At 43.0% G+C, this 23,645-nt stretch overlaps 1 protein-coding gene across 4 annotated transcripts in view; it reads right to left on the bottom strand.

Annotated features, from left to right (window-relative positions):
- Positions 1-23,645, bottom strand: part of pde11al (phosphodiesterase 11a, like) — a 282,715-nt gene that overhangs the window by 76,514 nt on the left and 182,556 nt on the right. For all 4 annotated transcript variants that reach the window (XR_009447140.1, XM_059654047.1, XM_059654050.1 and 1 more), the window contains exons 11-12: positions 10,606-10,752; positions 819-926 (exon numbers count right to left, since the gene is read on the bottom strand). Coding sequence is in view for 3 of the 4 variants with exons in the window: in XM_059654047.1 (XP_059510030.1) it covers positions 819-926; positions 10,606-10,752 (255 nt within the window). In the remaining variant the exon portion in view is untranslated. The remainder of the gene's footprint in view (positions 1-818; positions 927-10,605; positions 10,753-23,645) is intronic.

Here is a 23,645-nt window from a genome sequence, read left to right as displayed (position 1 = left end):
GACATGTTGATACATATACATTTTGAAATATCAAAAAGGTGCAAACAGAGATATGGAGTTAAAGCAATATGGGAGGTTGGATTTAATTAGAATATGATAGCATTTGCCAGGCAAGTAGGTTTTACCCCAAGTTAGTGCAGAATACTGCACATAAATACAAATTATAAAGTTAGAGAACCAGAGATTTAGAAATTAGGAGCAAGTTGAATTTTAATTAAAACTGTTGAGCCATGTGGATCAGAAACCATCAGAATAACATATGCAACATAATATTGCATCAGAGACATCAGAGATAGATGGAAAAAACAAGATGGACTGGTTACAGAAGGAAAATAAATTATGTCAGTTGTAAGTGATGAACTGAATCTCATACTTTAGAAATTTTCCAAATTCTATCAATTGTATTTTAGTACTTGAAGTTTAATGTGTGACGTTTGCTGAGTCTGATTATCTAAATTGTTATATCACCATAACAGTGATCTATTTACATACCATGTTATTAGAGACTGTTGGTGATGTTATCACTGAAATTCAAATTTCCTGATTATGAAAGCAGTTACCAGTTATAATTCAACCAGTCAATTAAGAGATTTTTATGGAAAAAAAAACATCCCATTTATCAAATTGTCCCTTTTATACAAAACCCGTCATTACTTATTTAAACAGACTGGAATCAAATGGAGCCTGAGAAAATAAAGGAATTTCCCTCTTAATCATTTCTTCATTAACTGGTGTCACCTGCTTTATGTTGTGATTTACACACAACCTTAATTAATGTCTGTTTTAACAGGACCTATCAAACAGATCTTCTGACTTACCGTAATCATCACAAACATGCATTGAGCGACATTAAATGCATGACGCCAATTATGGTATGGAACTGCACGGTAATTTTTTCTCACAGTTAGCAGCCAGCGACACAGGACCTGCAAGATCACAGAAATTTGTGTGTATGGATTAATTTTTTAAAGTTAAGTTATAACCATAACAAGTTTGCTTTCTGCTTTAAAAACAAGTTTAGAGTCCAGCAACAAAAACAGACAGTGCTGGAAAATCACAGCAGATCTGGCAGCATCTGTGGAGAGAAATCAGAATTAATGTTTCAAATCCAGGTTGTTCTGAAGAAGGGTCACCGGACCGAAGCATTAACTCTGATTTCTCTCCACAGATGCTGTCAGACCTGCTGAGTTTTCCCAGAAATTTCTGTTTTTGTTTCTGATTTCCAGTGTCCATAGTTCTTTTGTGTTTTTTTTATTTAGAGTACAGCACACAGTCTTAAGTGCAACCTTTAAACCTGTTTACAGGTGAAGTAAGAATATTTATTTCATGAACTGTTTGGATTTGTTTTTAGCAAATAAAATTTGGAATTCCTTCTCTGACCATAAGTATGTTCACAAGATAGATAATAACTTTCAAATGTTTGGAAACATATTTCAGATTCCAGAGTACTCAAAGTAAAACTGTCAAGTTAAAATATTTGATGAACTTGAATGCAAAGAGTCTGTGAACAGTACTTTCAAATGCTAATATTACATGGCACAAGTTTTACCCACTATATGTAAGTAGACAAGCATTACAGGACAAAGAGAAAACAAAGAACAGAGGCCTGATTTTATGTGAAGTCCACCGTGCAATAACAGCAGTGAGCAATAAGTTAAACACAAGCTGATGTTTCAGGTTGGGACCCTTTTTCAGCTTTCCCGCTCCTCTGATGCTGCCTGGGCTGCTGTGCTCCTCCAGGTCCACACTGTGTTATCTCTGACTCCAGCATCGGCAGTTCTTACTATCTCTGAGCAATAAGTTTGCAATTCGAGAGAATGAAAGCATGGCCTGCCTCATCGGGAGGGGACAGTGGTGAGAATATACTGGTAATATTACAGGACCAGGGAATACTTTGAAAGCAGATGGTGGAATTTGACTTCAATAAATAAAACTCAGGAATTTTAAAAAGATTAGCCTAATGATGGTTGAATGAAATCATTGTGGATTGATGTAAAAGTTCAAGTTGCTCATTTATGCAAAGTAAAGAATGTAGCTTGGCATACGTGCAACTCCAGTTCTATAGGAGTTGATTAGTAAAAACCTCTGACTGGTTTGCTAAACCACTCAGTTGCACCTAACTGCTACAATGTTAATACCCTTTAACCTGGGGTGGGGGGGGGGGTGTGGTATAATTGTGGAGTGAGACCTCTGTTTAGCACTGCTGGTCTAGCAACAGACATCTTCCCTTCCCCTTTACTCATGGTACACACACTCTGGTTGAGCAGCAACGCGAGCAGGAGCTTGGAGCAGCAGCCTGTCGGGAAGCTGGTGAGTCACTCTTATTGAATCTATAAAAAGCTTACCTCGTGAACAGGCAGAGGTACGCTGAGCAGGAGCCAACATGGGACTGGTGAATAAGTGAGGTAATATATTTGTGTGGTTGCGTTACCCGAAACACTACTCGGGTAGTGTCTCCCACCCATCCTCCTCCTCTAACCAAAAAAAAAGTTTCTGTGTGCCCGATTGGTAAGGTAACAAGTTTATTTTTTATTCTTTATTTTTTAACAGTCTTGGGAATGAGAATAATGGGAACGCAGGTCAGGGCAGTCGAATGTTCCTCCTGCAGAATGTGGGAAGTACGGGTCACCACTGGTGTCCCTGCTGACTACATCTGCAGGAAGTGCACCCAACTCCAGCTCCTTGAAAACTGTGTTAGGGAACTGGAGCTGGATGAACTTCGGATCATTCGGGAGGCAGAGGGGGTTATTGAGAGGACTTACAGAGAGGTAGTCACTCCTCAGGTACAAGAAAAAGGCAGATGCGTTACAGTCAGGGGACAGAAAGGGAACCGGCAGGCAGTGCAGGGATCAACTGTGGCCATTCCCCTCAACAATAAGTATACCATTTTGGATACTGTTGGGGGGACGACTTAACAGGGGAAAGCAGTGGGGCACAGGTCTCTGGCACAGAGTCTGTCCCTGCTGCTCAGAAGGGAAGGGGGAAGAGGAGCAGAGCAGTAGTCATTGGGGACTCCATAGTTAGGGGGACAGATAGGAGGTTCTGTGGGGACGAGAGAGACTCACGGTTGGTGTGTTGCCTCCCAGGTGCCAGGGTGCGTGATGTCTCTGATCGTGTTTTTGGGATCCTTAAGGGGGAGGGGGAGCAGCCCCAAGTCGTGGTCCACATTGGCACCAACAACATAGGTAGGATGAGAGATGGGGATTTAAGGCAGAAATTCAGGGAGCCAGGATGGAAGCTGAGAGCTAGGACGAACAGAGTTGTCGTCTCTGGTTTGTTGTCCGTGCCACGTGCTAATGAGGCGAGGAATAGGGAGAGAGAGGAGTTGAACACGTGGCTACAGTGATGGTGCAGGAGGGAGGGTTTTGGATTCTTGGATAATTGGGGCTCTTTCTGGGGTAGGTGGGACCTCTACAAGCAAGATGGTCTTCACCTGAACCAGAGGGGTACCGATATCCTGGGGGGGAAATTTGCTAAGGCTATTCGGATGGGTTTAAACTAATTCAGCAGGGGGATGGGAACCAAAATTGTAGTTCGAGTATAGAAAAGGTTGAGAGTAGGGTGGTCCGAAATAAAGTTTCAGGGACGCAAGATGGCACCAGCAAGCAAGAAGTTGGTTTGAAGTGTGTCTACTTCAATGCCAGGAGCGTCCGGAATAAGGTGGGTGAACTTGCAGCATGGTTTAGTACCTGGGACTTCGATGTTGTGGCCATTTCGGAGACATGGATAGAGCAGGGACAGGAATAGTTGTTGCAGGTTCCAGGATTTCGATGAGATTTATCCTAGGATCCTCTGGGAAGCCAGGGAGGAGACTGCGGAGCCTTTGGCATTGATCTTTAGCTTGTCATTGCCTACAGGAATAGTGCCAGACGACTGGAGGATAGCAAATGTGGTTCCCCTGTTCAAGAAGGGGAGTAGAGACAACCCTGATAATTACAGACCAGTGAGCCTTACCTCAGTTGTTGGTAAAGTGTTGGAAAAGGTTATAAGGGATAGGATTTATAATCATCTAGAAAAGAATAACTTGATTAGGGATAGTCAGCATGGTTTTGTGAAGGGAAGGTCGTGCCTCACAAACCTTATTGAGTTCTTTGAGAAGGTGACCAAACAGGTAGATGAGAGTAAACCAGTTGATGTGGTGTATATGGATTTCAGCAAGGCGTTTGATAAGGTTCCCCACAGTAGGCTATTGTACAACATGCAGAGGAATGGAATTGTGGGAAATATAGCAGTTTGGATTGGAAATTGGCTTGCTGAAAGAAGACAGAGGGTGGTAGTTGATGGGAAATGTTCATCCTGGAGTCCAGTTACTAGTGGTGTACCGCAAGGGTCGGTGTTGGGTCCACTGCTGTTTGTCATTTTTATAAACGACCTGGATGAGCGCGTAGAAGGATGGGTTAGTAAATTTGCTGACGACACTAAGGTCGGTGGAGTTGTGGATAGTGATGAAGGATGTTGTAGGTTGCAAAGAGACATTGATAAGCTGCAGAGCTGGGCTGAGAGGTGGCAAATGGAGTTTAATGTGGACAAGTGTGAGGTGATGCACTTTGGTAGGAGTAACCAGAAGGCAAAGTACAGGGCTAATGGTAAGATTCTTAGTAGTGTCGATGAGCAGACAGATCTCGGTGTCCACGTACACAGATCCTTGAAAGTTGCTACCCAGGTTGACTGGGCTGTTAAGAAGGCATACAGTGTTTTAGCTTTTATTAATAGAGGGATCGAGTTCCGGAACCAAGAGGTCATGCTGCAGCTGGACAAAACTCTGGTGCGGCCGCACTTGGAGTATTGCGTACAGTTCTGGTCACTGCAGTATAAGAAGGATGTGGAAGCTTTGGAAAGGGTGCAGAGGAGATTTACTAGGATGTTGCCTGGTATGGAGGGAAGGTCTTACGAGGAAAGGCTGAGGGACTTGAGGCTGTTTTCATTAGAGAGAAGGTTGAGAGGTGACTTAATTGAAACATAAAATATCAGAGGGTTTTGCTGTTTATCTCAAGAGGGTTGGAATATAAAAGCCACAATGTGCTTCTGAGGCTTTATAAGGCTCTAGTTAGGCCCCATTTAGAATACTGTGCCCAATTTTGGGCCCCGCACCTCAGGAAGGACATACTAGTCCTGGAGCGTGTCCAGTGGAGATTCACACCGATGATCCCTGGAATGGTAGGTTTAACGTATGATGAACGGCTAAGGATCCTGGGATTGTACTCATTAGAGTTTAGAAGGTGAAGGGGAGATCTAATAGAAACTTACAAGATAATGTATGGTTTAGAAGGGGTGGACGCTAGGAAGTTGTTTCCGTTAGGCGGGGAGTCTAGGACCCGTGGGCACAGCCTTAAAATTAGAGGGGGTAAATTTAAAACTGAAATGAGACGACATTTCTTCAGCCACAGAGTGGTGGGCCTGTGGAATTCATTGCTGCAGAGTGCAGTGGAGGCCGGGACGTTGGATGCCTTCAAGGCAGAGATCGACAAATTCTTGGTCTCAAAAGGAATCAAGGGCTATGGGGGGAGTGCAGGGAAGTGGTGTTGAAATGCCCATCAGCCATGATTTAAATGGCGGAGTGGACTTGATGGGCCAAATGGCCTTACTTCCACTCCTGTGTCTTATGGTCTTATAGTCTTATAGATAGGGTGGATAGGGAGAGCCTTTTTCCTAGGATGGTGATGGCGAGCACGAGGGGGCATAGCTTTAAATTGAGGGGTGAAAGATACAGGACAGATGTTAGAGATAGTTTCTTTACTCAGAGAGTAGTAATGGAATGGAACGCTTTGCCTGCAACGGTTGTAGATTCGCCAACTTTAGGTACATTTAAGTCGTCTTTGGATAAGCATATGGACGTACATGCTGTAATGTTGTGTTGTAATGTAATGTTCTATGTTCTATGTTCTATGGGTCCCTGGCACTGTGAGGCAGCAGTGCTAACCACTTAGTCACCATGCTGCCCACTCATGAGAATGCCAAGGATTGAACCCAGGGCCTCATACATTGCAAAGCCTGCGCTCTACCACTGGACTACATCCCCTACACCCATGAAAGACTCACTTTCTGAACCTCTCCCCTCACACTAGGTATGGTGGCCCTCAGGTTAAATCATACATCAGACATCTCTCTCTCTCTCTGTCTGTCTCTCCCTTATGAGACGGCAGCGTTATGATCTGGTAAGACCATGGTAACACAACAGCAACAGCCAAGGAGATTGTAGTGGCATTGGTGGTGATTTTCAACTTTCCTGGACTTCAGTGATCTCTCAGAGAGGACTGGAAAATGGCTAATGAAACACCCATTTAACGAAGGAGAAGGCAGAAGACAGGAAATTATAAGCCAGTTAATCTGATCGCAGTCTTTGATAAGACTTTAGAGGCTATAAAGGACAACATTTCAGAGTATTTGGAATTTCATGGTAAAATAGGGCTGAATCAGCACAGCTTCATTAAGGGGAGGTCATGGCTAACAAGTCCATTTGAATTCTGAGGTAATGACAGTCAATGGAAGTGATCCATTATGACCATCCCACCCACGTTCCTCTTCTATTACACCCACTTCCTTTTCAATTCACGAGGAAAACAGCATACACTAGGACAGGAAGAGTGATGACAAGTACCATGCTGCCTATCAATCGGCTGATCATCCCAGATGAAGAAATGATTCTAACTCTGACTGCCCTACATTTCTTGGCTTTATGTCTGCACTGAATGGCAAAGTAAGATAGTAGTATCATCAGGCTGAGGTGGAAGTGTGCAAAAACACAAGGCAAGGCAGGGATGCTACCTGGTGCATTACACAGAACAGTACAACACAGGAACAGACCCTTTGGCTCACCATGTCTGTGCTGACCATGATGTTAGTCTAATCTAATCCCATCTGCCTGCACATGGTTCATATTCCTCTATTCCCTGCTTATTCATGTGTCTGTCTAAATGCCTCCTAAGCATTGCTTTCATATCTGCTTCTACCACCTTCCTTGGCAATATGGTCCAGGCACCTACGACTCTCAGTGTAAAATGCACTCCTCACACATCTCCCTTTATCTTTTCCCCTCTCACCTTATACCTACAGCTTCTAGTACTTGACATTTTGACTATCCACCCTATCTGCTCATAATTTTATATACTTTTATCAGGTTGTCTCTCAGCCTTTGATGCTCTCGTGAAAATAATCCAAGTTTGAACAACCTCATCTTGCACCTAATACACTCCAATCCAGGCAACATCCTGGTAAACCTCTTCTGCACCCTCTCCAAAACCTCCACATTGTTCCTACAGTACGGCAACCAGAACTGTATACATACCCTAAAAGCAGCCTAACTAAAGTCTTATACAGCTACAACATGACTTGTCAACTTTTATAAACAATCCCCCAACTGATGAAGGCAAGCATGCATGCACCTTCTTTATTACCTTTTCCACTTGTTTTGCCACTTTCATGGAGCTATGGCCTTACACACTAAGATCCCTCTGTATAACAATCTTCCTAAGGGTCCTGCCATGTGCTGTATACTTTCCTTTTGTATTTGACCTTACATCAACACACATTTGACCAAGTTAAACTCCATGCCATTTCTCCATCCAACTTTCCAAATTGTCTAAATCCTAATGTATCTTTTGACAACCTTCCTGACTATCTACAATTTCACCAATTTTTGTATCGTCTGCAAACGCGCTAATCTGACCACCTACATTTTCATTCAAATCATTTACATGTTTTACAAATAATTGGTCCCAGCACTGAGCCTTTTTGAATGAGTGAGTACTATGTTAGTGAGCAGAGCCCAGAGATGCAGCTTGGTTCAGTCCACAAACTAGGTCTATCCCAGAGTACACAGTGGCTTTGCTACAGCATGACAATGGTAGTTGTTGGTGCAGCCCAATGTCCAGCGCTGAAAAACAGAAACTTCCTGGACTGGCGATGTGCCACAAGGGTTTAGAGAGGCTGGCGCATGTTACACACCAATCCCCATGGACGTGGGCTACATGTGGCCAGTGGGCATGAAGTATGCTCAAGTGTGGGTGCCTGGTGTCCAACATGGAGGCCTTTTGGAGCAAGGGACAAATCAAATCAGCCAATAACCTGCTTGGGTTTTCAAGTCAAGTTTTCCTGATGCCTTATTCGTATGGTGAGTTTGATAGGATCCAGTTGGACTGTTCACAAGGTGTTTAACAAACAATAATGAGCACATCTACAGGCAACTCCTGCTCCCTGACAAGAATCTCAGTATACTGCTTGAGCAAAGCAGGCAAATTACAACAAGATGATCTCAATGTATGATGACTGTCTTGCCAGATTCTACTACTCATTGCCCTATTGCCCGCTTCACTCAGACCCAAGTAAGATTCTGCCCTACAAAGAAAATGGCAGAATATTGGACATAGCTAAAGGAATGATCTCAGCCACAAGGATGGCACATGAAAATAAGGTCATGTACCTAATGCATTTAGTGAGACTGAATTTGTATGTGGTATCACTGTCTTGGAATATGAAGCCATATCAATGTTGTGATAATGACAAAGATTGGCATGTGTCTGGTTTGTTCATGTGAGACAGTTAGCTACTTGGTAAAGGTCATGGTAGACCTGCTTTACTGTTCCACTATCCTAGAGAATCAGACATCAGAACTAATGCTCATGAGCCAAGTGTTGCAGAAACATGAGATATATGAAGGCTCAAAGACAGCTTTGCAGTAACAGTTATGCCTTCTCACAGGTACCTGAAGTGCACCATATACAATGTTAAGTCAGGGATGGGATTATGTCTACATTAAATACAGGAAGAGAATGAGTTCTGACAGCACTGGACTTAAAAGTCCGTCTTGAACTCATTACTGAGGTTTAGGATTGTCTACTTATTCTGCCAGTACCTTTTTGTGACCTGATTTCTGTCTGGTACAAGTTACAGAAGAAATATCACCCTAGGAAATGAAGAACGAAGGAGCTGATAGCATCGCTCACCTTCTTATCATTTGCCCACTAACTTCACAGCAATTTTATGGGAATTGAACTCAGCAGCAAACTATTGCAGAATTTATGGGTAATTAACAGAAACTTTCACATCACAAAATGCAGTTTGACACTTCAGATCTACATTGTGATTGATAAGCAATGGTGCTTCTGTAGGAGATACCCAAAATGGAATTCTGTTAGAATTAAACAGCTAGGAGACATGGTTATAAAAATACTACACAGATAATCGTTAATTTTGGTTTCAAGATTACAATTTGCAGTAACATTGCAGAAATTGCATTTTATAGAACAGCACAATAAATAGAATGTCAAATATTTCTTTTTTGATTCTACATAAGACCTATTTAAGTATTTCTTGTAATGTCTGTACAGAGATATCATCAGTTTAAAGCTAGTCTGTAATACAGCAAATTCACTCTGTAATTTTGCTTCGTCAGATTATTTGGATAATTAACTTGAACTGTTAGTGCACGCTTCCAGCTCAGCTTTGGTCTTGACTCAGGAACTTGTTTAGAGGGTCATTTGCGATGTGTTATTAGAACTCAAATTTAAAAGAATATGCACACTTCCTCAATAAATGGTTGCACATATGGATATTTTTTCCTTACTCTGCAAAAGTTCATTATATACATCTGAAATTTTTCCTCAGCATTTACAAAACTCAGGAACAGGGTAAAGAAGGAAAGAAACACTGGACAGAAATAAAATGAAAGGAAAGGAAAGGAAAAACCTAATTAGGAGTTTTGAAACAGATTCTATGCTTAATTGATAGGACAGTGCAGAATCTCACCTTGTTTTACAATTGAAAACATGGATGGGCACTCACTAATCTGCTCCTTCTGCTCTATGTGGACAAACATTTAAACTACAACTTAAGAAAACACTCCTAATCAATTTAATACAAATTAATGTTAACTAGGTCTCTCTCAGCTTTAATGCAGAAAGAGATCAGTTAATGATGTTGGACTTCATTTCACATGGGTTCCTTCCAGCCGTGAGAAAATAATGGCTAAGTTATTAACAGTAAGGCAGATGGAACAGAAGAAAACTGGAAATCCAGTAATTTATCAGCAGGAACCTGTTATCATTTTTGTACCCTGTTTCATGCTTGGCAGCTGGTTGATTGCTGAGAGGGAAAGCTGATGGTACAAACTGCAGTCACAAAGTATTCCTCACTGACAGAGATTATGGCAAACTACCAGTGCTTATACAAACAAATTTTGTGGCCAATATTTCACAAGTGACATGCCCCAAATCTTTTTTAAATTCAGCAAGGCACTCTGCAAACAAAGGAAAAACTGCTCTATACAGAGAGACAAAAAAGTCTCCAACTACCTGCAATGCTCTCAAATCATGTAGCTACATGTTATTTTGCTACTTATCTGCTGCTTTCGGGAATTGGCTCAGTGAATAATGTATTAGACTGCATTGTTGATCCTTGTTTTGGGATTTCCTATTAGGTTCTTGTTTTTGATAATTTAAGGAGAAAAGCACAAACAACAGCTATGCCATTTCTTAAGCGAAAAACAAGAAAGTATATTTTAAGGTTCAAGAAACAAGTCAATGTTGAGTGTTTGACGAATCCAGTTATATTCTATAAAATGTTAAACTGCAGCACAGAATGAATATCTTCGAAATATTCCTTTCTTACCTCATAATCTACTTTGAATTTCTGCACCATCCCTAGTTCCAAGAACATCCTTAATGATGCTGTGATCATTCCATCATTATCAAGAGAAAAATCACTGAAGTGAAAACTATCAATTCCCAGCTCACTCACCGCAGGAAGTTTTGCAGCCTGGATGGAAATACAGGACAGTTAACGCACACATAAAAAAAAGGACAAATTTAAGGCTTTACTTTATGATCCTGTATCTACTGACACAATTCTATTTTATCCTGCTCCTGTTGGCAAGTAGTGCAGCATATATTTGAGTACAACTGGTAAAACATAGTCCCCTTGAACGCAATATAATTTCCTTGAATGCGACAGTGGTTATCAAAGAATTGAGAGAGGCAGCAGTAGGGTTTTGGACACAAGTGAGGATCTAGGGTGGTATCAAAGATCTCATGGGACGGCAAGGGTCTTCGGAGGGTAAGGAGAGGGGAAGAATGAGATCTCAGGATAATAGACATCAGGTCAAAATGTCAGAAGTTTATAGGTCTCTCAGAGGCTTAAATGTAAGTGAGGGCACCAGAAGGATTGCGGGCTTCTGGTGAATATTAGGGTTTTGGAGGATAGTGTGTGTTGGGCGGAAATGAGTGTTTTGGGAGATCATCCATTGGGTTCAGGGCCTGAGTCAGTGATCTTGAGAACTGCAAAGGAGGATGGTGGAAGAGGAGGTTGGAGGTGAACATGGTGTGATGCAGCTGGTGGTTTGCAGATGATTAACAAATAGTAAGCGATTGGTTTTCTCAAGTGTAATCAGCAAAGGCACTTGCTATCTCAGGGCAAGATAACTGAGAGCAAATCAGATGCCCTTTATTTGCTAATGCTTCCTGTAGTAATGGATAAAGGGAGTTTTATGTTTGGCTTTACACAGCCTAGTGGGACAAACACTATTTGCCTGTCATTTTGCAGATTGCATATGCCAAATCCTAACTTCTATCTCCACCTGGCTGATTACATCACTGTAGCAATGAATATGGTGAAGTTAATTCTGATCCAGAATATTCATTTTAAAAACCTAAAACACAAAACACACAGCAGGTAGAGGACAAAGGAAGGTTTAAAAATGTTTTAAAAAGCATGAAAGACCCACACTTACAATCATATTTGGGCACAAGCTAATTGGTGAAGGCTGTGAAACACAGGAAAGAATTGGAAAAGCATAAATGAAGGCAATATAAGAAGAAAGTGATTTTGTATTTCATAAGCTAAATTAAAAATATGGAAACTCTTTACTCAGAGTGAGAACTTCAATGTTCTTAAAGTTTAGATTTCATGAAAGTTTTGCAAAGTTTCTTTATTCTGGTCAAGCCATCTAGTCATGGCATAACCATAGGAAGAATAACCATTCTTTTTTATCTAGTTTGTTTCTATTCACTTGTGGGACTTGAGCATTGCTGGCTGGTGCAGCATTTATTGCCCTTGAGAAGTTGATGCTCTGCTGCCTTACTGAACCGCTGCAATCCATGTGCTTGTAGGAAGACCCACAGGGATGAAATTTCAGGATTTGGGCCCAGTGACAGTAAAGGAACAATGATATATTTCTAATTCAGGATGATGTGTGGTTTGGAGGGGAATTTGCAGCTGTTGGTGTTCCCATATATCGACTGCCCTTGTCCCTCTAGATGGAAGTGGTTGAGAGTTTGGAAGGTGCTGTCTAAAGATCTTTGGTGAGTTTCTGCAGTGCATTTTGTAGATAGTACACACTGCTGTTACTGAGCGTCATTGGTGGAGGGAGTGGGTATTTGTGGATGCTACTGTTAATCACAAGGGCTGCTTTGACCTGGATAGTGTCAAGCTTTTCAGCATTGTTCAAGCTGCACTCATCCAGGCAAATTGGGAGTATTTCATCACTTTCCTGATTTTTGCCTTGTAGACGGTGGTCGGTTTTGGGGAATCAGGAGGTAAGTTACGCACTGCAGTGTTCCTGGCTTCTGACTGCTCTTGTGTCTACTCCATTTATATGATGAATCCAATTGAGTTTTGAGTCAATAGTTACCCCCCAGGAAGTTGATAGTAACACCACTGAATGTCAAGGGGTTGGGGTTAGGTTGCCTCTTATTAGATATGCTCATTATCAGGCTCTTGTGTGGCATGAATGAATGGCCAATGTTGTTACCTTCCTCAAGAAGGGAAACAGAGATAATCCAGTTCACTACAGGCCAGAAAGCCTGATGTCAATGGTGGGAAAGCTGTTAGAGAAGATAAATGGAGACAGGATTTATTCACATTTGGAAGCAAATGGACTTGGTAGTGTTAGACAGCAAGGGTTTGTGAGGGAAAGGTCATGTCTCACCAACTTCATTTCAGTTCTTTGTGGAGGTGACAAGAATAATCAATGACAGAAGGGAACAGCAGTGAATGCTGTCTCCATGGATTTCAGTAAGTCTTTTCATAAAGTATCTCTTAGCAGATTGGTACAGAAGATAGAGTTTCATGAGACACATGGTGAGCTGGCTAAGTGGATACAAAACTGGCTTCATTGTGGGAGAGAGACAGAAGGGGGCAGGGTGCTTTTTGGAATGGAGACCAGGAACTAGTGGCATTTTCTTCTGTAATATATATGAATGGTCTGCAGGAAAATGTAGATGGTCTGATTAGTAAGTTTGCAAATGACGCCAAAATTTGCACAGTCCCAGATAGTGATGATTACTGCCAAAGGATACAGCAGGATATAGACAGATTGAAGATTTAGGCAAAGAAATGGCAGATGGAGTTTAATTTGGACAAATGCAAGGTGATGCATTTTGGAAGCTCAAACTCAGGTGTGAATTATACAATGAATGGCAGAACCCCTAGAAGCATTGAGATACACAGTGGCTCAATGGTCGGCACTGCTGCCTCAGAACAGCAGGGACCTGGGTTCGATTCTAGCCTCGGGTGACTGTGTGTGGAGTTTGCACATTCTCCTTGTGCCTGCACGGGTTTCCTCTGGGTACTCTGTTTTTTTTCCCCCCCCCCACAGTCCACAGATGTACAGGTTAGACAGATTGGCCATGCTAGATTGCCGATAGTGTTCAGGGATGTGTAGCTAAGGTGGGATATAGGGGGATGGGCCTGGGTGGGATTCTCAAAGGGTTGGTGTGGACTTGTTGGGTTGAAAGGCCTGTTTTCACACGGTAGGGATTCTATGATCTATGATCTATGATCTACAGGTCCACAGATCCATGAAATTGGTAACACAGGTGAACAAGGCGGTCAAGGAGCCATACTCCATTGGCCTTCTTGGCAGAGGCATCAAATATAAAAGTTGGCCAGTTGTGTTACAGCTGTACAAAAAAACTTTAGTTAGGCCACATTTGGAATATTGTGTGCAGTTCTAGTAACCACATTACCGAAGGATATGGCTGCTTTGGAAAAGTGCAGATTACATTTACCAGGATGTTCCCTAGTCTGGAGGGTTTTACGTAATGAGGAGAGGTTGCATAAAACAGATTGTTTCACTGGAAAGACAGACGCTGAGGGACAACCTCATAGAAGTCTACAAAATTATGAAAGGCATAGAGAGGATGGATAATCAGAGGCTTTTTCCCAGGGTGGACAGGTCAATTATAACAGGGCACAGGTTCAAGGTGAGAGGGAGAAAGTTTAGGGGAGAAGTGCAGAGAAAATATTTCACACAGAGGGTGGTGGGTTCCTGGAATGTAACATTTAGTCAGTAACATTTAAAGCACGCGAACAGAAGGATAGAAACCCCACATGGGCAATAAACAGCAGGTCAAAATAAGGACTAAGAATTGGTGCAGGCTGGTGGGCAAAAGGGTATGTTCCTGTTCTGTACTGTATTGTATTGTATGAATTTACTTGCCACTTTTCAGCCCAAGCCTGGACACTGTCAGTGCTTGATGCATTTGGACATGGACTGCTTAGATATCTAAGGAAGGGTGAACAGTACTGAACTTTATGCAATCATCAGAAAACATCCTCACTTCTTATGAATGGTGGGAAGGTCATTTCCGAAGCAGCTGAAGACGGTTGGGCCTAGAAGGCTAACCTGAGGAACTCCTGAAGAGATGCTGCGGAGCCAAGATGACTGACCTCCAGCAGCCACAACCATCTTCCTATGTGCCAGGTACAATTCCAACCAGTGGAGTATATTACAGTTATCATCTAGGTGTTCCTGAAGGTAGTGGTGGAGATGTGAAGTGGGCAAGGGGATGGAGGAGGTGAGGTGAGGAGTGGAGGCTGGTGTGTGGATTTTATCTGAATAAGTACATAGTGAATGTGGGTGGAGTGTTAATGCTGGTAAAAATGTAACTGTTTCAGGAAGCAACCCACCAACTTGCACATTCTGCTCCAAGGAATTTGGCCAGTCTCCTTAGAACAGCCAGGTTGCATATCAACAGATGCTAAGCACTCAACTAGAACAATCTTTGTTACATACATTTATATAATGCATTTAATGTAGCAAAATATCTCAAGGCATTTTGCCAGACTGACACCAATAAAAATATTTTGACACGTTTTCTAGAGTGAATACTGTCGAAAAAAATATTCATTTAGTGCCTCCCCTATCTCCTCTGACTCCACACACAACTTCCCACTACGATCCTCGATTGGGCCTAATCTTACTCTCGTCATTCTTTTATTCCTTATATACCTATAGAAAGCCTTAGGGTTTACCCTGATCCTAGCCGCCAACAACTTCTCATGTCTCCTCCTGGCTCTTCTGAGCTCCCTCTTTAGGTCTTTCCTGGCTACCTTGTAACCCTTAAGCACCCTAATTAAGCCTTCACATCTCATCCTAACATAAGCGATAATGGGAACTGCAGATGCTGGAGAATTCCAAGATAATAAAATGTGAGGCTGGATGAACACAGCAGGCCAAGCAGCATCTCAGGAGCACAAAAGCTGATGTTTCGGGCCTAGACCCTTTAGGAATCTCACAGGAAAAATATGGCCACTGAAAGTACAGTGCTTTGGAATTGCCCATAGAGACAAAGCGGCCAATCTGCGCAGCATAGAACTTTCCAGAATTCACTAATCTCACAAAACAAGGCCTAATAGGGCAACATGAGATGTGATGCTGGTGTTATTTGAGGTCTCTGAGCTACAAAGCTGTTTGTTTGCACAGAGCAAAGTGAGTTTACTTTGCAGATATTTTTAATTTATCTGTTCAGATGTGACATTACACATGTTTGGAGCAAGTGGCTCTTGAACCTGGGCCTCTCGGTCAATAAGTAGGGACATTACCATAAGGGCCCAAGACAAAGGTTTAACTGTGCTACACCTGATTTACCTGACCAGAGTTAGATAGGTTAAATAATGACAAGAGATTGCTAAAGCTTGTGTCCCTCATGCACAGAAAATTAAGGAGGTGATCTAATTTGGATCCTTCAGATGATTAAAGTAGTGGATAAAGCAGAATAAAGTCCAAAGTATTTCTTACAAGTCTGAGTAATGGGCAGCACAGTGGCACAGTAGTTAGCAGCTCCTCTCTGATGAAGGGTCTAGGCCCGAAACGTCAGCTTTTGTGCTCCTGAGATGCTGCTTGGCCTGCTGTGTTCATCCAGCCTCACATTTTATTATCATCCTAACATAAGCCTTCTTCTTCCTCCTGACCAGAGATTCCACCTCCTTCGTAAACCACAGCTCCCGCGCTCTACAGCTTCCTCCCTGACTGACAGGTACATACTTACCTAGGACACACAGGAGCTTTTCCTTGAATTAAGCTCCACATTTCTAATGTGCCCATGCCCTGCAGTTTCGTTCCCCATCCTATGCTCCCTAAATCTTGCCTAATCTCATTGTAATTGCCTTTCCCCCAGCTATAACTCTTGCCCAGTGGTATACACCTATCCCTTTCCATCACTAACGTAAACATAACAGATCGCTATCACCAAAGTCTCACCTACTTCCAAATCTAACACCTGGCCAGGCTCATTACCCAGTACCAAATCTAATGTGGCTTCACCCCTTGTCCGTCTGTCTACATACTGTGTCAGGAAGCCCTCCTGCACACACTGGACAAAAACTGACCCATCTATAGTACTCGAACTATAGTGCTCCCAGTCAATATTTGGAAAGTTGAAGTCCCCCATGACTTCTACCCTGTCTCTCTCACTCCTATCGAGAATCATCTTTGCTATCCTTTCCTCTACATATCTGGAACTATTCGGAGGCCTATAGAAAACTACCAACAGGGTGACCTCTCCTTTCCTGTTTCTAACCTCAGCCCATACTACCTCAGTCGACTAGTCCCCAAACATCCCATCTGCAACTGTAATACTGTCCTTGACCAACAATACCACACCTCCCCCTCTTTTACCATCTTCTCTGTTCTTAGCGAAACATCTAAATCCCAGAACCTGCAACAACTATTCCTGTCCCTGCTCTATCCGTATCTCCGAAACGGCCACAACATCGAAGTCCCAGGTACCAACCCATGCTGCTAGTTCATCCACCTTATTTCGGATGCTCCTGGCATTGAAGTAGACACACTTCAAACCAACTTCTTGCTTGCCGGTGCCACCTTGCGTCCCTGAAACTTTTTCGGACCTCCTTACTCAACCTTTTCTATACTCTAACTTTAGGTACATTTAAGTCGTCATTGGACAAGCATATGGACTTTCATGGAATAGTGTAGGTTAGATGGGTTTCAGATTGGTATGGCAGGTCGGCACAACATCGAGGGCCCAAGAGCCTGTACTGTGCTGTAATGTTCTATGTTCTATGACACCAAGTCACAGGAGAAGGCATCACCACAGATAACTAAAACTTAACCAAAGACATTGGCTTTAAGGAGAATCCTAAATAAGAATACAGAAGTAAGGAGGGGGAGCAAGCTTGAAAAGAGAATTCCAAATCTTTGGGAAAGGGCATTTGAAAGTACAGAAATCAGTAGTTAACAAAATCATGGACATAAGAGAGGCCAGAACCAGAGATCACAAGCAGTGGGAGATTTGTATAATGGGAAAAAAGTGACAATGGTGGGGAGGAGGTAAACTGAAGTGAGATTGCGAGCCACTGAAGGTCACCAAGCACCAGGCGATGGGTAAACATGACTTGAAGTGAGTTAATTGTGGAGTGTGGGTTGTTAACTTTGGAGTGAGGGTTAAGCACAAGTATTGTAGAATGACAGATGGCAGTTTGTCAATTTTTCAGGTTACAGAATCGCGGATGAGAGTCTCGGCATCAGCAGACGAGTTGAGACAGGACCAAAAAAGGTGGTAGTATGGAGGTGGTGCATGCAATCTTATGGATACAGCAGATGTGTGATTGAAAGCCCATCTTGGAGTCAAAGGTTACAAATGATTTGGTTTTGTTTCAGACAGTTGTCGGAGATGGAAACAATAAATCAGGGAATGGCATCTGTGATGGAAGCCAAAGACAATAGCTTCAGTTATCCCTAGAGCTATTGGGAGGAAATTTGGCACTGAAAAATCATGGCTGAATTATATTAATTTGTTCTAGGCACCAATAATTTTGGTACCAAGCTGCCACAGTTAATTGAAGATGAAGTCATTTGATTACCTTAAATTACGTCACATGCAGCAGGCCATGTTACACTTGGGATTGTGTCCTGATCAATCTATCATATTTGAAGTGCACTCCTTCATTTTCTCATTGTGGTTGTGTGTTCATATAATCATTAAGTCACACTGATCTACAGCACAGAAAAAGGCCCTTAGGCCCACTGTCAACTTTGCCTACAACAGTCAGAAACAACCTCCTAACCATTCTATTCCCATTTTCCAGCACTTCGCCCATCACCTTGTATACGTTGGCTTTGCGAGTACGTTTCTAAACACTTATCAAAAGTTATGAGTGCTTCTGCCTCCATCACTCTTACAGGCAGTGACCATCCTCTAGGTTGAAACTGTTTTTCCTCGTACGTCCTCTAAACCTTCTGTCCCTTACCTTAAATCTGTGCTCATTCCTGAAGCTCCAGACACTAGGCGAAAACACAACTCTGGCTCACCAGATCCTGTAAGATGTGGTAGTTCGTTTGTTCACCGAACTGGTTCGTTAGTTTGCAGAGGTTTCATTACCTTGTTGGGTAACATCAGTGCAGCCTCCGATGAAACATTGTTGTGTTTTCTCACTTGTTATTTAAACTTGGCGATCTATTGTTGATTACCTCATTTCCAGTTTTTCTTTGCAGTCATGTGTATGTAGGGTCTAATTCTACATGTTTACTGATGGCCTTCTTGGTGGTGATCCGGGCCCCTAGAAATTCCTGTGCTTGTCTCTGTTTGGCCTTTCCTAGGATCCTGACATTGTCCCAATCGAACTGACAGTTCTCCTTGTCTTGTATATGGAGCCAAGTGAGTATTGGGCATGTCTTTTTGTTCTTTCAGTAGTGTTGACTTAGAACAAGCCACCAAAATGACAGCCAAAGATCAGACATAAGATAACAAAAAGTGTGAAGCTGGATGAACACAGCAGGTGAAGCAGCATCTCAGGAGCACAAAAGCTGACGTTTCGGGCCTAGACCCTTCATCAGACAGCACCCCTCTGATAAAGGGTCTAGGCCCGAAACGTCAGCCTTTGTGTTCCTGAGATGCTGCTTGACCTGCTGTGTTCATCCAACTTCACACTTTGTTATCTTGGATTCTCCAGCACCTGCAGTTCACATTATCTCGCCAAAAATCAGACACTTGGATAAGAAATCTATCTAACAGAAAACTAACAGACATAAAAGAAAGCTGCACTAATATATGGACTCAATTACAATCACACAGACACAAACAAGACAGAATTCCTAGCCACATTGGAATCCATATTGAACACCACTGGCATCAATAAAGGAAAGACAACCCATTAGACTGACAGTGGTCCCGACACTGACCAAAAGGAACAAATTAACACTCTCAACACATCAGAAAGGAAGGTCCTAGAAGGATTAAAAAAAAGACAAAGCCATTATAATCATACCAGTGGACAAATGGCTCATGACAGTAATTCTCAACCAACGAGACTACAATCACTAAAGCACAGATGCTGCTGGCAGACAAATTCATAATCGACAAATGGAAACAGACACAACACCGCAACTAGGAAATAAAATCATCCACACACTAAAGAGGCTCAAGCAGATCAGACAAATCAACAAAGCAGATTCCCTAAAAGTGAAATCTTAAGGGACAAACATGCCTCTGATTCTATGGCCTCCCAAAAGGTACACAAATCCGAAGTACTCCTCAGACCCATAATCTCTCTCTCAAGTACACCAACATACAGGTTAGCCAACGAATTACAACAAAGGCTAAAGCACCTCAAAATCAACTCAACACATTCAATTCACTCAGCCCAGGAGTTACTCAAAACCCTCAAAGATGCAAGAATAGATAAGGACTAGACCATGGCGTCTTTGATGTAAATAGGGCTTTAACATCGATTAATATACCACTGGCTGGGTGGTTAGCACTGCAGCCTCGCAGCAGCAAGAACCTGGGTTCAATTCCAGCCTCGGGTGACTGTCTGTGTGGAGTTTGCACATTCTCCCCGTGTCTGTGTGGGTTTCCTCTGGGTGCTCCAGTTTCCTCCGACAGTCCAAAGATGTGCAGGCTAGGTGAATTGGCCATGCTAAATTGCCCCCAGTGTCCAGGGATGTGTAGATTAGGGGGATGAGCCTGGGTGGGATGCTCGAAGGGTTGGTGTGGACTTGTTGGGCTGAAGGGCCTGTTTCCATACTGTAGAAGTTCTATGAATTCTCTGAAAACTACTGAAAGAACCAGACATGAGTAACACCATCTCCACAGACACCCACCTCTGGGCTAATAGTAGAAGCAGTGATGCAGAGACTCGAAAGCAGATCAAACTCACAAAATGGATCTGATACATGGATCACACTTTTTTCAAACAGACTAAACTAGTAGAAACACACCAACTTACGAGCAACATTTTCACCGGAATCGAATTCACCAGAAAAGAACAAACAGCTCCCATTCCTGGATGTGATGGAAGAATGCAGGGCCAACCTCGAATTTCTGACCAAAGTATACAGAAAGGCTACACACACTGACCAAGTCCGAAATTTCCAGTTACCACACCAACACCCACAAATGGAGTTGCGTAAAAACACTATTCAAATGAGCCAGAACACACTGCAGCAACCCAGAATTACAACAAAATGAAGAATACCTCCACCAAGTATGTAGAGACAATGGATAACTGAACAGCTGGGTCTGACCATGCCAGTCGCACAAACAACAACAACAACAGGAAGGTACAGTACACCCCAACACCCTTGTCATGTTACCATACATCAATAACGTATCTGAACTGACCACAAGACTCCTACGGCCACTGAGCATCAGAATAGCACATAAACCTTCATCAACCCCACACCAACTGCTAACAAGAACCAAAGACTGCTTACCCATTATGGGCAGAACCAACATAAATATACAAGATTCCATGCAAAGACAGTGAGAAACATTACATTAGATAGACAGGAAGGAAACTGGTTACGAGAATACATGAACACCAACTAGCAACAGAGACACAACTAATACTGACTCAATTTCATACATACAGACAAGGAGAACCACCAGATTGCCTGGTACAACGCCAAGGTCCTAGGAGAAGCCAAACAAAGACATGCACGGGAATTTCTAGTGGCCTGGTACTCTTCCAAGAAGGCTATCAATAAATACATGGAATTAGATCTTATATACACACGACAGCAAAGAAAAAGTGGAAATGAGGTAATCAACTCCATTGGATCCCAGGGTTTAAATAACAGGTGGGAAAACACAACAGTGCTTCATTGGAGGCTGCAGTGATGATGTTACCCAGCAGGTTAATGAAACCTTTGCAAACTAATGAACCAGCTTGGTGAGCAAACTAACCACAGCATCCACAACCCAAGCTACAAATCTATTCAAGAACCTTAGTGTCTTTAAGAATTCTGTGAACCCTCAGAAGAAATCAACTCTTCTGAGTATCTGTCATCTGTGAGGACCATTGATTGTGACCAAGGCTGCTCTGGTGTAAAAAAACAGATTTAAATTACAGCCAGTAAAGTAGGATCATTGCAAATTATTATTGTAAAGGTGATGGAATGGGACTCACTGCAAGAATCATGATGACTGAGTGCAGTTTGATGTGCGGTGCGCTATATTTTATTCTATATCCAGGTAGCTGTGGGGTCTCACATCACCATCTCTGACGGCTAGGGACACCAAGATGCCACAATTCTGCAATACTAACTCCTCTTTATTGCCAAATATGTTATGTGCGGAGACTCACTGCTTCTTTGAGTAGTTTACAAACACTTCAACTGCAATGGGGAGGAAACAGACTGTTGAATGAGTGGAATGACATGTGTTAACTCGATGGATGCTATATGTTTGGTGAAACTGACTTTCAGGGAGATTAATCAGATGCCATAAAGGATGAGTGTGGGTCTCAGTGGTAAATGGAGAGATGGGGCCGTGAGGAAGTTAACTGAAACAGAAGGTTGTGGGTGCTTGCAAGCTAACTGGCTATCAGAAATTGCATAACGGAACAGATATGACCAGGTAGAGTTTAACAAACTCTCAACGCACAATGTAGGTGAATGTGCAACTTTATTCACATTTCTCAACTGGATTAGATTGTAAAGTGTTTCCTGTATTAAAGCCATGAGCGTAGAAAAACACCCCCACTGCCAACCTCCCAGGCTATCTTCTGCAGTGCCTTATTTAAGTCACCAGTAGGTTATTTTTTGCTACTGTTGCTGTGGTAGATTATCCCTCTGGGGTTCCTACTTGGCTCCAGCAGTACAAGGGAGCCAGTCAGCAATGGCACATCCTTTAACTGTCCTGAATTTATTGCCAACGTTCTCCCAAATTACATCTTCCCTAAATTCCATCATTGTACTGATCTTTTAAAAACTCGAAATGAAACTGTGTCACGAGAGCTGCCTTACACTGTGCCACAAAATTGTCACCAATTCCAGAAACAAAATAATCATGAGGTGTCTGGATTAAAATAGACATGTGGATCTTACTTTTGAACTTCTTATATATCAGATACCACACTGCCCAAGGCTCCACAGAGTTACAGTAAGGGTTTAGCAGTTGATCAAACACTGTTGATGAAATGTGAGGCTGGATGAACACAGCAGGCCAAGCAGCATCTCAGGAGCACAAAAGCTGACGTTTCGGGCCTAGACCCTTCATCAAAGAGGGGGATGGGGTGAGGGTTCTGGAATAAATAGGGAGAGATGGGGAGGCGGACCAAAGATGGAGAGAAAAGAAGATAGGTGGAAAGGAGAGTATAGGTGGGGAGGTAGGGAGGGGATAGGTCAGTCCAGGGAAGACGGACAGGTCAAGGAGGTGGGATGAGGTTAGTAAGTAGGAGATAGAGGTGCGGCTTGGGGTGGGAGGAAGGGATGGGTGAGAGGAAGAACAGGTTAGGGAGGCAGAGACAGGTTGGACTGGTTTTGGGATGCAGTGGGTGGAGGGGAAGAGCTGGGCTGGTTGTGTGGTGCAGTGGGGGGAGGGGATGAACTGGGATGGTTTTGGGATGCGGTGGGGGAAGGGGAGATTTTGAAGCTGGTGAAGTCCACATTGATACCATTGGGCTGCAGGGTTCCCAAGCGGAATATGAGTTGCTGTTCCTACAACCTTCGGGTGGCATCATTGTGGCACTGCAGGAGGCCCATGATGGACATGTCATCTAAAGAATGGGAGGGGGGAGTGGAAATGGTTTGTGACTGGGAGGTGCAGTTGTTTATTGCGAACCAAGCGGAGGTGTTCTGCAAAGTGGTCCCCAAGCCTCCGCTTGGTTTCCCCAATGTAGAGGGAGCCACACCGGGTACAGTGGATGCAGTATACCACATTGGCAGATCCTACTAACCTCATCCCACCTCCTTGACCTGTCCGTCTTCCCTGGACTGACCTATCCCCTCCCTACCTCCCCACCTATACTCTCCTCTCCACCGGTCTTCTTTTCTCTCCATCTTCGGTCCGCCTCCCCCTCTCTCCCTATTTATTCCAGAACCCTCACCCCATCCCCCTCTCTGATGAAGGGTCTAGGCCCGAAACGTCAGCTTTTGTGCTCCTGAGATGCTGCTGGGCCTGCTGTGTTCA

The sequence above is a fragment of the Stegostoma tigrinum genome, chromosome 2, assembly GCF_030684315.1.
Source record: "Stegostoma tigrinum isolate sSteTig4 chromosome 2, sSteTig4.hap1, whole genome shotgun sequence".
NCBI lineage: Eukaryota > Metazoa > Chordata > Chondrichthyes > Orectolobiformes > Stegostomatidae > Stegostoma > Stegostoma tigrinum.
Note: the sequence above shows the minus strand (reverse complement) of the source record. Positions and strands in the feature narration are given on the sequence as shown.